Below are 12,481 nucleotides of genomic sequence, written 5' to 3' on the forward strand. Positions count from 1 at the left end.
GGTGAAAATCAGAAGTAGATTCGCGTTTGCATCAAGTACAACTTTTGTTGCATCAAAGTGAGCTGGGTAACGAAGTGTGATCATCATTTTAGGAATGGGAGAGAGGATGAGAAGAAGAGGTGTAACGTACTGTTTGCGTTGTGATTGTAAGTGCGCGGGCCTCGCAGGCCTTTTCCAAGGTGTTTCAACCATGGAAGAAAGGTTCTGCAGAGGTTGTCGAAGACCTGTGAAGGCACTTGTGAGCTTGTCTGCCAAGTGCAGACTTTTCGTTTCGTGGCCGATCGAGCCGACGCTGGTGAAGGCGGCCGACCTGATCTGAAGGAGGAGGCAGGCAATAATGATGATGCATCACAGCAGAAATGCAAGATCATGTACGCGCTCCCTCGTCCAAAGCCACTTCCCACGAGAGTTGATGCGCATCCTTGCGTTAAGCAGGTCGACCAGGTGTATGCTGCAGAAAGCTTCCTTGTCCTTCTCTTGCTTCGGCTCTCGCTCTACCTCTTCATCATGATAGTCCAGCTCATCGACGCGGTAGGTGACGCGCCCGTTCGACCTTTGCAAGCGAAATGCGGCGCGATCGCCATCCCACCATTTGCCTTTGAAGTCCACGTAGGATCCTCGCGAGCCAATAGCCACGATGGACCTGATCAGAGCGATCTTGTCGTCAGGCAGGGCATCGAGCCAGCGAGGTATGCACTGGTATGTGATCAACCTCTTGCTGATGGGATCCAGACGACCCGTGTCACCTCCCACGCGACGTGTCTTGATGACCCAGTCATTGGAGCTGTAGAAGAGAGGGAGAGCTTCGGCGCGGACGCGATGGCAGGTAGACAGAAGAGCAGGCTCAACGTCTAGGCTATCATCGTGAGAAGAGTCGAGGAGCGTGGCAGAGAGCGGCCTAGCCAAGGCTAGCAAGAAGATGTGATGTCGGATCTCATGAGGAAGTTGAAAGAGCGAGGATTGAGGTTGCGCGTCTTCGAGTTTTTGTATGCATTTCGGTCTTTTATTGTTGCTTGTGGGAAGCTGAAGCGAGTCGACATTTCGCTTGGTCCGTGTCGTGGTCAGGGTCATGGCGTGGGACTTGGTCGAATTGTTTCTGATATGACCTTGTTTCTTTCGAGTCCAGAGGTCCAGATGTCCTCCGCCAGTACTCTATAGCGAGTGGTCGTCGCGACCGAGAGCTGCTAAAAGTACGCAGTTGAGCTGTGTGAGTGCAGAAAGACAATTCCAACGACCCTCCGAGTCACGCCTCGGCAGGGCTTCATGACGTATCTTATCAAGCAGTCACCCTTCAAGTCTCATGAAAGAGAGCCGGAACTGTAACGTCTTTACAATAATCTCAATCATGGCCTCATATCAAAAAGCAAGAGAATGGCGGACGACCATCGCCGAACAGGAATACCTCATATCGACCGACCTGAACAATGTTTCGCACGACTTTGTCAATAATGCATACGGTTCTGATGATATGTACTGGGCCAAAGCAATGCCTGCTGCCATTCTACGAAACATACTCTCGAACTCACTGGTGATGGGCGTGTACGCGGTACAGCCACCATTTCCACCATCGAAATCAGCGGAAGAGCCTTCTTCACCAGATACACCCTCACCCACTCTCGAGGACCCATCATTCTACTTTTCGAACGAATTCCAAGGGAACGGAGCCGGAGCCGAGAAGTTAGAACAAGTTGGATTTGCTCGCTTTGTCACAGATCATGTCACAGTCTATTACTTGACAGACGTGTACGTCGCGCCTGAGTATCGTGGAAAAGGGTTGGGCAAGTGGCTGATCAAATGTTGTCGAGAGATTCTTGACTCGAAGCCGCATCTGATGAGAGCAATGCTCATGGCTTCACCAGGAGAGGGCAAAGAGTTCTACGAGAAGAACCTGGGTATGCGCGACATCCAGGAGGAAATTGCCGAGGGACATGTTCTCCCCATGACGCGAAACAGAAACACTTGAAAAATGGTGTAGTCATGGATGGATTGAGATATCGCCAAGGTCGAGAAGTCGGCGAAGGCGGCGGAGGCGATGATCCAGTCCGGGGTCTTGAAAGCACGGACTCACCATGTGAAAGTCTCTTGGGAAATTTATCTTCGCCTCATCGAAGCATTCTACATCACCCTATTCCCCTCGTTTTTGTGTATTCTCATCTTTCGCAATGTTGGGAGCTCTTAGAAGGTGCTCTACGGTGCTGCCGCGCAGTGTCGCTCAGATTTCAAGCACAAGCAGAAGCGCTGCTGTTTCAAGGATATCAAGACCTTACAACGCAGCTCTTATCACCAGAAGCTTGCACCAGACCAGCCAATGGAGACAACAAAATGCCGCCGTCGCTGAAGAGGAAGGCCTTGGATTCCAGTCAGAACAGACCGAGGATGGTCCCATCACAACCTTCGCCGAGCTGGGCAACAGAAAGCTGGTCAGCAGAGGCGTTGTTCAGACTCTGATCAAGGACATGGGCCTCGAGACCATGACCGAGGTGCAGACGGCCACCATCAACCAGGCATTGAACGGAAACGACATTCTTGCTCAGGCCAAGACCGGTACCGGAAAGACTCTTGGTTTCCTGATCCCCGTCCTTCAGAACATCCTCAAGACCGACGCTTCTCTCGGTGAGCGCGGTAGAGGCTACCAGCGCAAAGCCAACAAGACGACCGCCGACGACATCCGCGCCATCATCGTTTCGCCCACCCGTGAATTGGCCGAGCAGATCGCCATGGAGGCAAAGCGTCTTGTTGCAAACACTTCGGTCATTGTACAGACGGCAGTAGGAGGAACACAAAAGTCGGCCGGCCTGCGCGCTATCCAGCGCCAGGGTTGCCACATCTTGGTTGGTACCCCCGGTAGACTGAAGGACATCCTCAGCGATCAGTACTCTGGTGTCCAGGCTCCCGGTCTTGATGCCCTGGTCTTCGATGAGGCCGACCGTCTCCTCGACCAGGGTTTCTGGCCCGAAATCCAGGAGATCATGGCCCTTCTCCCCAAGCCCGAGGAGAAGAACCGTCAGACTCTCATGTTCAGCGCCACTGTTCCCCGTGAGGTCCAGAAGCTGGTTAGAGAGACCCTCAAGCCTGGTTTCGACATTGTCAAGACTGTGCGCGATGACGAGGAGCCCACTCACGCTCGTGTTCCTCAGTACCTCGTACATGTCAACGGCCTCGAGAACACTGTACCTGCTATTGTTGAGCTGTGCAAGAACGCTATCGCCGATGCTGCTCAGCCCGATGCTCGTCCCTTCAAGGCCATCCTCTACTTCAACTCGACCGCCGAGGTCACCCTGGCTTCCGCTGCTCTTACTGAGCTTCCCGTTGACGAGGATGCCATGCCTCCCCCGCAGGACACTCGTGGTCGCTATGGTCGTTACCGCGATGTTCGCGGTGCCCTCTACCCTGCTCGCGTCTTCGAGATCCACTCTAAATTGAGTCAGGGCCAGCGCACCCGTGCCGCTGACGACTTCCGCAAATGCTCTTCTGGTATTCTCGTTTCGTCCGACGTCACCGCCCGTGGTATGGACTTCCCCAACGTTACCCACGTCATTCAGGTTGGTATGCCTCGTGACCGCGAGACCTACATTCACCGCATCGGTCGTACCGCTCGTGCTGGAAAGGAGGGTCAGGGTTGGTTGCTGTCACCTATGATCGAAGCTCAGGAAGTTCCTCGCAAGCTCAACAACCTTCCCTTACAGAAGGACACCTCACTGGCCACCGCCTCCGTCGACATGACCCGTGAGGCAGATGTTCCCAAATCGGCAGCTACCATCCTGGCTCAAGTCGCCGAATCTTACAACCGCGTCCCTAAGCAACTCAAAGCCGATGCTTACAAAGCTTACATCGGTACCTATGGCTTCATCCGCAAGAAGGCTCTTGTCAACGCCATCAACAACCTCTCTCGCTACGCCTGGGGCATGCCTTCCCCTCCGGAGATCTCTTCCGCCCTCGCTTCGCGTGTTGGTCTCACAAGAGTTCCTGGCATGAACATTGATGGCAGAATCATCGAGGGTAACCTTGACGATGTCGAGGACAGACCTATCCGCAGCAGTGATGGCCGCTTTGGCTGGGGTGGCCGCCAGGGTGGTGGTCGTGGTGGCAGCCGCGGTGGTTTCTCAAATGACCGCAATGGTGGAGGCTTCTCTCGCGGTGGCGGTGGTGGCTACGGCGGTGATCGTGGCGGTGATCGCAGAGGCGGCTACGGTGGAGACCGCGGCGGTGAACGTAGAGGAGGGTACGGAGGTGGTGACCGCAGAGGAGGCTATGGCGGCGATCGTGGTGACAGAAGTGGCGGTTCTGGTTTCACCGGCGAAAGCAGACGCTTTGGCGGTGGTGACCGCTACTAATCTTCATTGTTCGATCAAAAGCATTTCCGACATGTTGTTCTGAGTGGCATATTCCTCCGGCGTTATTCTTTTTCAGGGATACCACAACCCTTCACTGTACAATACTGGGACTTTTTACTGGGATCTTCTTCAACACAACACGATTGGGCGTCGGAGTAAATACCCTTTTTCTTACTGTAAAAAGCATTGGCGTTAATGATGAAGGGGCTTGGGTGTTGTGGTTAGACATGTATCAGAATTGATCTCCTCTTTGCTTGATCTCCTTCCGCTCAGAATTGAAATGACGCATGCTGATCTGCTTCGAAGGGACGAGAGATTCAGATCTTCCATTGTTGGGAAAGAACGATATCTGCCAAGCTCCCAGCGCAAATGGTCGCGCCTGCAAGCTGAGAAGTAGCAAGGCAACAACTCGTCTGTTGACAGCTTGCCGAACAGAAACACCATCATCACCAACCAGAAACATCATCATTGAAGAGAAGCATCATCATCGAATCGAAGTATCATCACACCGAATCATCATTTCATTGCTTGCTTTGTTCTTTTACATATCAATTCTCACAAGCTGTTCTCGAAAACATGCTTTCCAATATCGCCTCATCGCTATTGCTGGCCAGCACCGGCATGTTGCCTTTTCCCAGAAAGCCGTCCAACAACACGCAAGATCCAAGACTGTTGGCAGATCCCACGTTTCCCTGGGATGATGTAAGTTGAATCATCATTTCTCTTTACCTTGACGACGCTAACATGAGTTGATAAACAGTTGCTTGCAAGCGAGACGCTAGTTTATCAAGATTGTTACTACGACTTCCAGTGTGCCATGCTCCAAGTTCCCATGGACTGGAATGCCGAAGAAGGAGCAAGCAACAAGACTGTAGAGATAGCCATCGTCAGGCTTCCTGCTACTGTTCCGGTCACAGACCCCAGATACGGTGGCGTCGTCATTGTAAATCCTGGTAAGCGCTATCCCAGACTTGCACGTCCTGATCTTGGTCACTGACAGTATTAACAGGTGGTCCTGGTGCTTCTGGTGTGGAAACGGTACACCATAGACAACAAAGACGAGCAAGCCACATCATGCTGACAAGAAACAGGCAGTCGACTTGGGCAAGAGACTCCAGACCTTAGTGAGCGCGGGACCGACTGCAGACAATCAGACCGCGAAATACTTCGATATCTTGAGCTTTGATCCTCGAGGCGTCGCCAATACTCGGCCGAACTTTCGCTGTTTCCCCAACTCCCTCGAGCGCCAGAGCTACGAGACATTACTCAGTGCATATGGTTCTCCTGGCAGCAACTTTGAAGCCTTCAGCAATATCTGGACTCTCCAACGTACTCTTGCAGACTCATGTTCAAAACGAGCCATCGAGGCAGGTATCGGCGAACACATGTCTACATCGAACGTGGCCAGAGACATGATCGAAATCGTTGAGAGGCACGGCGAATGGAGGGAGCAAGAAGCTCGAAGACTTCTCAAGTCGTCTGGAAGTTCTGACACAAATCTGCTTTCTCGTGTCGAATATCAGCCTGGGAAAGAGATGGTCCAGTTCTGGGGCATCAGCTACGGCACTGTACTGGGAGCCACTCTTGCCGACATGTATCCTAAGAGGGTCAAGCGAGTCGTCCTGGATGGCGTCGTCGATTCCTTTGACTGGTACAAAGGGGAACTCACCGCCAATCTTCAAGACACAGATCTCACCATTTCAAAGTTCGCAGAATACTGCTGGTTAGGCGGACGCGAGAACTGTGCACTCTATCACGACAACGGCGTCACTTTTATCGCTGAGCGATTTGACAACATCATGCAGAAGCTTCTGCATAACCCTGTCGGCCTACCAGGAACAGACCATACCTCGGCTCATCTGATAACCCAAGATAAAGTGAGATCCGTATTCTTCGGAATGGCATACAGCGCGCTTACTGGGTTTGGCGGGTTCGCAGAACTACTAGCAGAGCTCGAAAGAGGCGAGGTTACTGCTCCGGCGTTTGAGCGACGTGTTACTACATTCTCGACGAAGAAAGATCTCCCCGAATTGTGTAAGAAAGATGGACAATACTCGTATGCTTGCAATCAAGATGGACCCTATTCATCTGCCTGCAAGAAAGAGGGACCATACTCACGTGCTTGCGATCCGGAGCTCGACGGAGCTTCCATGGCTCTCATTCGCGATGCAATCTTCTGCACTGACGCGGAGGACCGTACCAACACAACCAAGGAGGAATACTGGAGTTACACCCAAGATATGATGGAACAGAGTAGGGTAATTGGAGATGCGTACGACAACCGACTGCATTGCACACAGGTAAGAATCCTCGCCAAATACCTCTCGAGCGCAGGAGATTGACATGAACACTACAGTGGCACGCTCGTGACAGTTGGAGATACGAGGGAGACTTCAACGCCACAACCGCTCATCCTATCCTCCTCCTGGGGAACGTAGTTGACCCCATTACCCCCCTCCGCAATGCCTACAAGATGTCGAAGGGCTTCCGGGGTTCGGTCGTCTTGGCTTTGGATATAGTGGGACATGCATCTGTCAATGGTGTCAGGTAAGGTTATTCTCTCAACCATACAGGACCACTTCTGACCCAAATCCAGCTTCTGTGCATCCAAGGCCGTGAGGAACTACTTCCAGACAGGTGAGTTGCCCGAAGTAGGCACGATATGCCCAGCAACAAGAGTCCCAATGGATGGCTTCACGGAGGAAGATGATCATCCTTTGCCCAAAGGAGAAACAGACGAAGCCTTGTGGGAAGCCATGGTTGATTTTGTCAGCTAATAGGTTCATCGTGAGGATCGGGTCACCTACGTCATTGTTATGGTTTGCAGGCATTCTTGGAGGATGTTAGATGGTGCTCAATGAGTTGCCTTCAGGAGGAGTATTCGGTATAGCGAAAACACATATCAAGCTGAAGTATCAAATACCGTATGATCACAACGGCACAAAGGATGATGTGAAATAGAGTTTGTCCTGAGTGAAACATTCCGAGGACCGTTGCTGGAGCTCGAAGACATCCACCATCATCGACTTTCCCACTTCTCGCTCCTTACTCATCCCACACGCCCACATTCTTGCAATTCACATAGGATCGATTCAAAATGTATGTTACGGCTCTCTCTCGCAATGCGACACCTTACTAACACATCTCCAGGGCATCCTTCCTCACCACCCTCGGCCTCACAGCCAACAACACCCTTGCCCCCCTCCCCAACTATGGGCCATACTTCCTGCTTGGAAACTTCCTCTTCTCCTACGTCGTCACCACCACGCGCTTCCAAAAGACCTCGTACGGTTGCGACAACAATATAAACCCCCGTTACGACCTCGAATCTCCCCGCGCCGAACAACTCGTCTCAAAGGGCAAACTCACCACCGAGCAACTAGAACAACTCCGCCGCATCCAATCCGCGCACTCCAACTCCATGGAACACTATACCGTTTTCGCCGCCGCTATCCTGTCTGCCATGATTGCAAAATTGGACGGAGGTGTTGTTAACAGATATGCTACCATTTACACACTGGTGAGGGCGGCGTATTTCTGGGTGTACAGACAGAACACTACCAGACAGGCTGCTGGGTTCAGAAGTGTGCTTTGGTGGGCTAGCAACATTGTTTGCATTCGTCTTTTCTGGTTTGCTGGTAAGGCTTTGAACAAGAATGTGCTGTAGAGAAGGCTAGACGCATGATTGGGTATATAAGACAGAACAATCATAGAAGCCTTGTTTCTACAAGATGTGTGAAGATAGAGTTGTCAGAAGACTGATCTCCAGAGTGGATGAACGTGCGATGCGTCTCAACGAGCTCTGCTTTGCTCGCTCCTTGATGTGATCCACATCTGTTTGTTGGCGAGGTGGGTGGGACGCGATCAAGCGCGCGCCAAACACGATCCACTCGAGAACCATGTGCTCGCTCAACTCCGGAACCGCGAATCAATGTATCAAAATCACACAGCTGAGATAAACGAGAGCCCTTGTTCTCGATATGGAGGATGCTGTAGGGCTACGAAGGGGGCTATCATTTTGCTGTCCGCAGCATGATGGCCAGAGCATGATGACTGTCGACATGATCAAGCCTATCATGATCGGGGTTGATATCATGATCCCAAGCATCATGATCAGACACAGAAAGAGTTCGGGCATCATGATTCTTGTATCTATCTGATGAACCAACACTCCGAAGAGCGGTACTCTCACTATACAGCAATGACTAAATGCAGGAAAAGATTCTTGACAGGGATGCTTCAAAGACCTGCGAGTATGAAGCTGTTCTTCACGGATCAGATCGGAAGAACATGATGGTCTTTTGCAGGAGCTCACTTGCATGCTCTCGACTCCATGCACTTCAAATACCGCCACTCACATTCTATTCTTGTTGCTTACCGAAGCATAAGGAGATTGATTGAAGAAGATCATGTCCAAAATCCGGCACAGTACGGACGAGACGAGCGGCTATACCAAACCCAGAGCGAGATGAGGGCAGAAAGCGGGAGTCGTTCGCCGAAGTGCCTGCCAAGCCTCTCCCTGCCTAAGCCACTTCCGGATGACATTAAGCTTATTTCGTCGACGAATTAGGGTTCTGGAGAACCCTTCATGTTTCCAATCCTACAAGCCCTTCTTCAATTTCTCAAACCAAGCCATGGAAGCGGTGCATTGACTCGGCATCCTATCGCTCGCTTCCCACAAACAACCGTTGCAAGGAACAAGAACAACCCGGTTCGGCTGAGAGTGTAGGAGGCTCTGGTACCGAAGAAGGACGTTTTCTTCAACCTCCAAACACGAAACCACAACGGAGAAGAGCTCCTTACAACGGTATCTTGACGCAGTGCGAAACACAGAGCTGTTTTTGTGAACATCTTAGCTATGTGCACTCTCAATCATCTTTCTGGGCTTCAGTGAAAACCAGCACCGATGATCTGAGCTTCTAGATCTTGCAGAAGATGATCATCTTTCCCCTATATGCAGCAGCACGAGGCTTGGGGGATTTTCCTCCGGTAAGCACAGACCGAACCCACTGTTCCCAAGGTCCCGTCCTTCTTCTCCCGTCGCTCGTATCGCGAGCCGTACAAGCTTTGCCATGTACTGCTCTGCTTCAGCTGCCAACTTCTCCTGTGATGTCAAAGATGGGTCAACTACACAAGGTCAAGCTTTTTCTTGCCCTCGTTGGCTTTACTAACTAGACAAAGAACAACCCATTACGGTCTTCTTCTAGGGCTTCTAGAAGAGATAACACCCGATCTGTATCGATTGAGATAGATCCAAGGTAAGAGGCCTGACCAGTGCGTCCGAGTCATCAATATTTCGACATTGTTGGTCAGAGCTTGACAGTATGCCTTAGCTCTGGAGTTCGATCTCCGGTGACTAGCACAACACGAGGTGGGATATAAAGTGATCTTCATCCCCCAGTCACAAGAAGAATCAGACAACAGTTCCATCAACACATTCGTTCCATCTCACCATGCGCTCGTTCTTCCTGCTGTCCGCTGCTGCGGCACTCACTCTCGCTTCCCCTGTTCCTCAGGAGCTTGACTTCGACCTTGTCGATGTTGTTGAGACTCCCTCGAACGTTACCATCCCTACCAACACCGATGAGCTTATCGTCAGCTACGACTCCGATGCTGCTGCTGCCGCTGTCCAGACTTCCGTTCTGACCGGTCAGACTGAGATCGACATCTCCAACAGCACTACCAACAGCACCAGCTCTTCCACTCTTCGCAGACGTGGTACCTGTGCCGTTCAGGCCAGCGGCTCCGGCCCTGTCCCTTCTCCCGACACTGCTTCGGCTTTCCTCTCTTACTCTGCCTTTGCCAGCGCTGCATCCGGTGCCGCCACTCCTTCCGGCTACACTCAGGCCTTCAAGAACTTGAATGCCTCTAGCAATGCGTAAGCATCTACCATGACCTGTCACCCTTCTTCACGTACTGACCATATTGTGCAGTTACGGATACCTCGGTTTTACCAACCTCGCCTCGTACGACACCGCCAAGTGTGCCCAGAAGTGTAACGCCATCTCTGGCTGTGCTTCCTTCAACCTTTACTACGAACGTGACCCCAGCAAGGACCCCGGTACTGGCTGTGAGAACCCTGCCTCGACAACCAACATCAAGTGCGTATTCTGGGGTGGAGACCTCACTACTACAAACGCAAACAACGCTGGTCAGTACCGTAGCAGCTTCCAGGTCGTTATTGCCGGAAGCAACGGTTACGTGAACAACACCATCGAGCCCGCTGATGGCTACACCTCTCCTTCTTACTACGGCAACACCGCTATCGACGCCCCTGTTGACTGCAATGGCCAGTCCACCTTCCTTGGAAGCAAGGTCTTCACCGGTGGTCCTTTCGATGCCAGCCTTTGCGCTGCTGCTTGCGACGCCCAGAGTGCCACCAACCTGAAGGCCAACAAGGCCACTTGCAAGTTCTTCAACACTTACATTCTTGCTCGCAACAACGTCGCCATTGGCCAATACTGCAACCTTTACTCCCAGACTTGGGCATCGTCTTACGCTACCTACAAAGGTTCCAACAGCGGTGGTAACAAGTACACCGTTTCTTACTCTTACGGTTTCTCCAGCTCTGCCGACGCTGGTACTTGCAAGAAGCCCTCTACTTCTACCTGGATCATCAGCTCTGCCACTGCCACTGCCAGCTCTACTGCTACTGCTCAGCCCACCACTGCTGGTGGTTTCATCAACTGGAAGACTTTCCAGGCCAACGGTGCCAACCTCGGTGGCTGGCTCGAGAAGGAACAGACCCACGACCCCATCTGGTGGGCCAGCGTCGCCAACCTTTCTACCACCCCTGACGAGTGGACTCTCTGCCAGACCCTTGGCGACCAGTGTGGTCCTACTCTGGAAGCCAGATACGAGTCATTCTTGAACAAGTCTACCATCGATCAGCTCGCCTCCGTCGGTGTCAACACTCTCCGTATTCCTACCACCTACGCCGCCTGGGTCAACGTTCCTGGATCTGCTCTCTACCACGGTAACCAGCAGCAGTACCTCAAGGCTATTACTGATTACGCCATCAACACCTACGGCATGCACATCATCGTTGGTCTTCACTCCCTCCCCGGTGGTGTCAACAACCTCGACATTGGTGAGGCTCTCATGCACGACGACTTCTTCTACAACACCACCAACCTCAACTACGCTTACGCCGCCGTTGACTCCATCCTTGACTTCATCAAGGCCAGCGGTAACCTGACTTCCTGGACCATCGGCCCCATCAACGAGGCCTCTGACAACCTCTCTGGCTTCGGTACCTCCGCCGGTCTCTCCGACAAGGGTGCTCAGTGGGTTGCTGACTACATCAACGGTGTTGTCGCTCGCACCGCCAAGGTCGACAGCCGTATCCCCGTCATGGTCCAGGACTGCTTCAAGGGTGCTGCCTTCTGGGAGCCTTACTTCGACGCATCTGCCAACCTTGTCATCGACTCGCACGTTTACTACTTCGCTGCCGCCGGTACCTACTCGCAATATGTTGCCCCTGCCGTCTGCGGTCAGGCTGCCTTCATCGCCGAGGCCACCAAATTCCCCAACTTCATTGGCGAATGGTCTCTCCAGACCATGTACAACAACAGCCTCGCCATCTCTGAGAGACAGTTGATCTTCAACACCCAGCGTTACGCCTGGAGCAAGTACGTCAGCGGTGGTTCCTTCTGGACTGCTGTTTCGTACTCCACTGCTCTCGTCGATGGTCAGGGCACTCAGAGAGATTACTGGTCCTACACCGACCTCATCAGCGCTGGCGTCATAAAATCAGAGTCTGCCTTCAACGGCACCGCCTACTGCTAGATGCAGTTCGAAAAATGGTAGTCTAGCTCTGCCGCAGAGACTCGGGCTTGCCTGAGCGATGGTCCAGCACCATTTGTTTTTTTGTTCTTCTTTTCCCCTTCACTTCATGATAGACGATTTTCTAGATTTACGCTTTGTTTATACGCTTTTTGTTTATAGAAGACGGTGGTGGCTTGGTGGTTTATTTAGTACAGCTTTATGTATATATGTCGTGTAAAAGCATTTATTGATTTGACACTATTTTGAAGCATTCTTGATCAGCAGAATTGTCGGTCCTCATCTCCAGTCAGATATTTGTTATCGTCTAGACTAACGAGACCCTCACCCGACCAATATTTTGTACTGTGACAGTGGTGATT

The 12,481-nt window shown here is 52.0% G+C and overlaps 6 protein-coding genes across 6 annotated transcripts; 5 read left to right on the top strand and 1 right to left on the bottom strand.

The window, feature by feature from the left end:
- Positions 1-348: 348 nt before the first annotated feature.
- On the bottom strand, positions 349-1,071 carry M438DRAFT_351433 (uncharacterized protein; the record flags this gene model as incomplete). Its single annotated transcript, XM_029906713.1, has 1 exon — positions 349-1,071. The coding sequence occupies one exon, from the start codon at positions 1,069-1,071 to the stop codon at positions 349-351; it is 723 nt and encodes a 240-aa protein (XP_029766300.1).
- A 274-nt stretch (positions 1,072-1,345) lies between these two features.
- M438DRAFT_263439 (uncharacterized protein) lies at positions 1,346-1,963 on the top strand (the record flags this gene model as incomplete). Its single annotated transcript, XM_029899890.1, has 2 exons — positions 1,346-1,546; positions 1,679-1,963. 2 exons carry the CDS (start codon positions 1,346-1,348, stop codon positions 1,961-1,963), a joined length of 486 nt encoding a protein of 161 aa, XP_029766301.1.
- Positions 1,964-2,162: 199 nt separating this feature from the next.
- M438DRAFT_263027 (DEAD-domain-containing protein) lies at positions 2,163-4,334 on the top strand (the record flags this gene model as incomplete). Its single annotated transcript, XM_029899857.1, has 2 exons — positions 2,163-3,947; positions 4,071-4,334. The coding sequence occupies 2 exons, from the start codon at positions 2,163-2,165 to the stop codon at positions 4,332-4,334; spliced, it is 2,049 nt and encodes a 682-aa protein (XP_029766302.1).
- A 505-nt stretch (positions 4,335-4,839) lies between these two features.
- Positions 4,840-7,272, top strand: M438DRAFT_393894 (uncharacterized protein). Its single transcript, XM_029909134.1, has 7 exons — positions 4,840-5,036; positions 5,095-5,287; positions 5,344-5,372; positions 5,426-6,368; positions 6,408-6,634; positions 6,691-6,881; positions 6,931-7,272. The coding sequence occupies exons 1-7, from the start codon at positions 4,911-4,913 to the stop codon at positions 7,109-7,111; spliced, it is 1,890 nt and encodes a 629-aa protein (XP_029766303.1). The 5' UTR covers positions 4,840-4,910; the 3' UTR covers positions 7,112-7,272.
- A 78-nt stretch (positions 7,273-7,350) lies between these two features.
- On the top strand, positions 7,351-8,344 carry M438DRAFT_19801 (uncharacterized protein). The gene is made up of 2 exons (XM_029899319.1): positions 7,351-7,433; positions 7,485-8,344. Coding segments are annotated over exons 1-2 (519 nt in total). The 5' UTR covers positions 7,351-7,431; the 3' UTR covers positions 8,002-8,344.
- A 1,323-nt stretch (positions 8,345-9,667) lies between these two features.
- M438DRAFT_310151 (glycoside hydrolase) lies at positions 9,668-12,295 on the top strand. Its single transcript, XM_029902407.1, has 2 exons — positions 9,668-10,212; positions 10,268-12,295. The coding sequence occupies exons 1-2, from the start codon at positions 9,788-9,790 to the stop codon at positions 12,120-12,122; spliced, it is 2,280 nt and encodes a 759-aa protein (XP_029766305.1). The 5' UTR covers positions 9,668-9,787; the 3' UTR covers positions 12,123-12,295.
- Positions 12,296-12,481: the final 186 nt, after the last annotated feature.

Source organism: Aureobasidium pullulans (assembly GCF_000721785.1).
Source record: "Aureobasidium pullulans EXF-150 unplaced genomic scaffold scaffold_1, whole genome shotgun sequence".
In the NCBI taxonomy this organism is placed as follows: domain Eukaryota; kingdom Fungi; phylum Ascomycota; class Dothideomycetes; order Dothideales; family Saccotheciaceae; genus Aureobasidium; species Aureobasidium pullulans.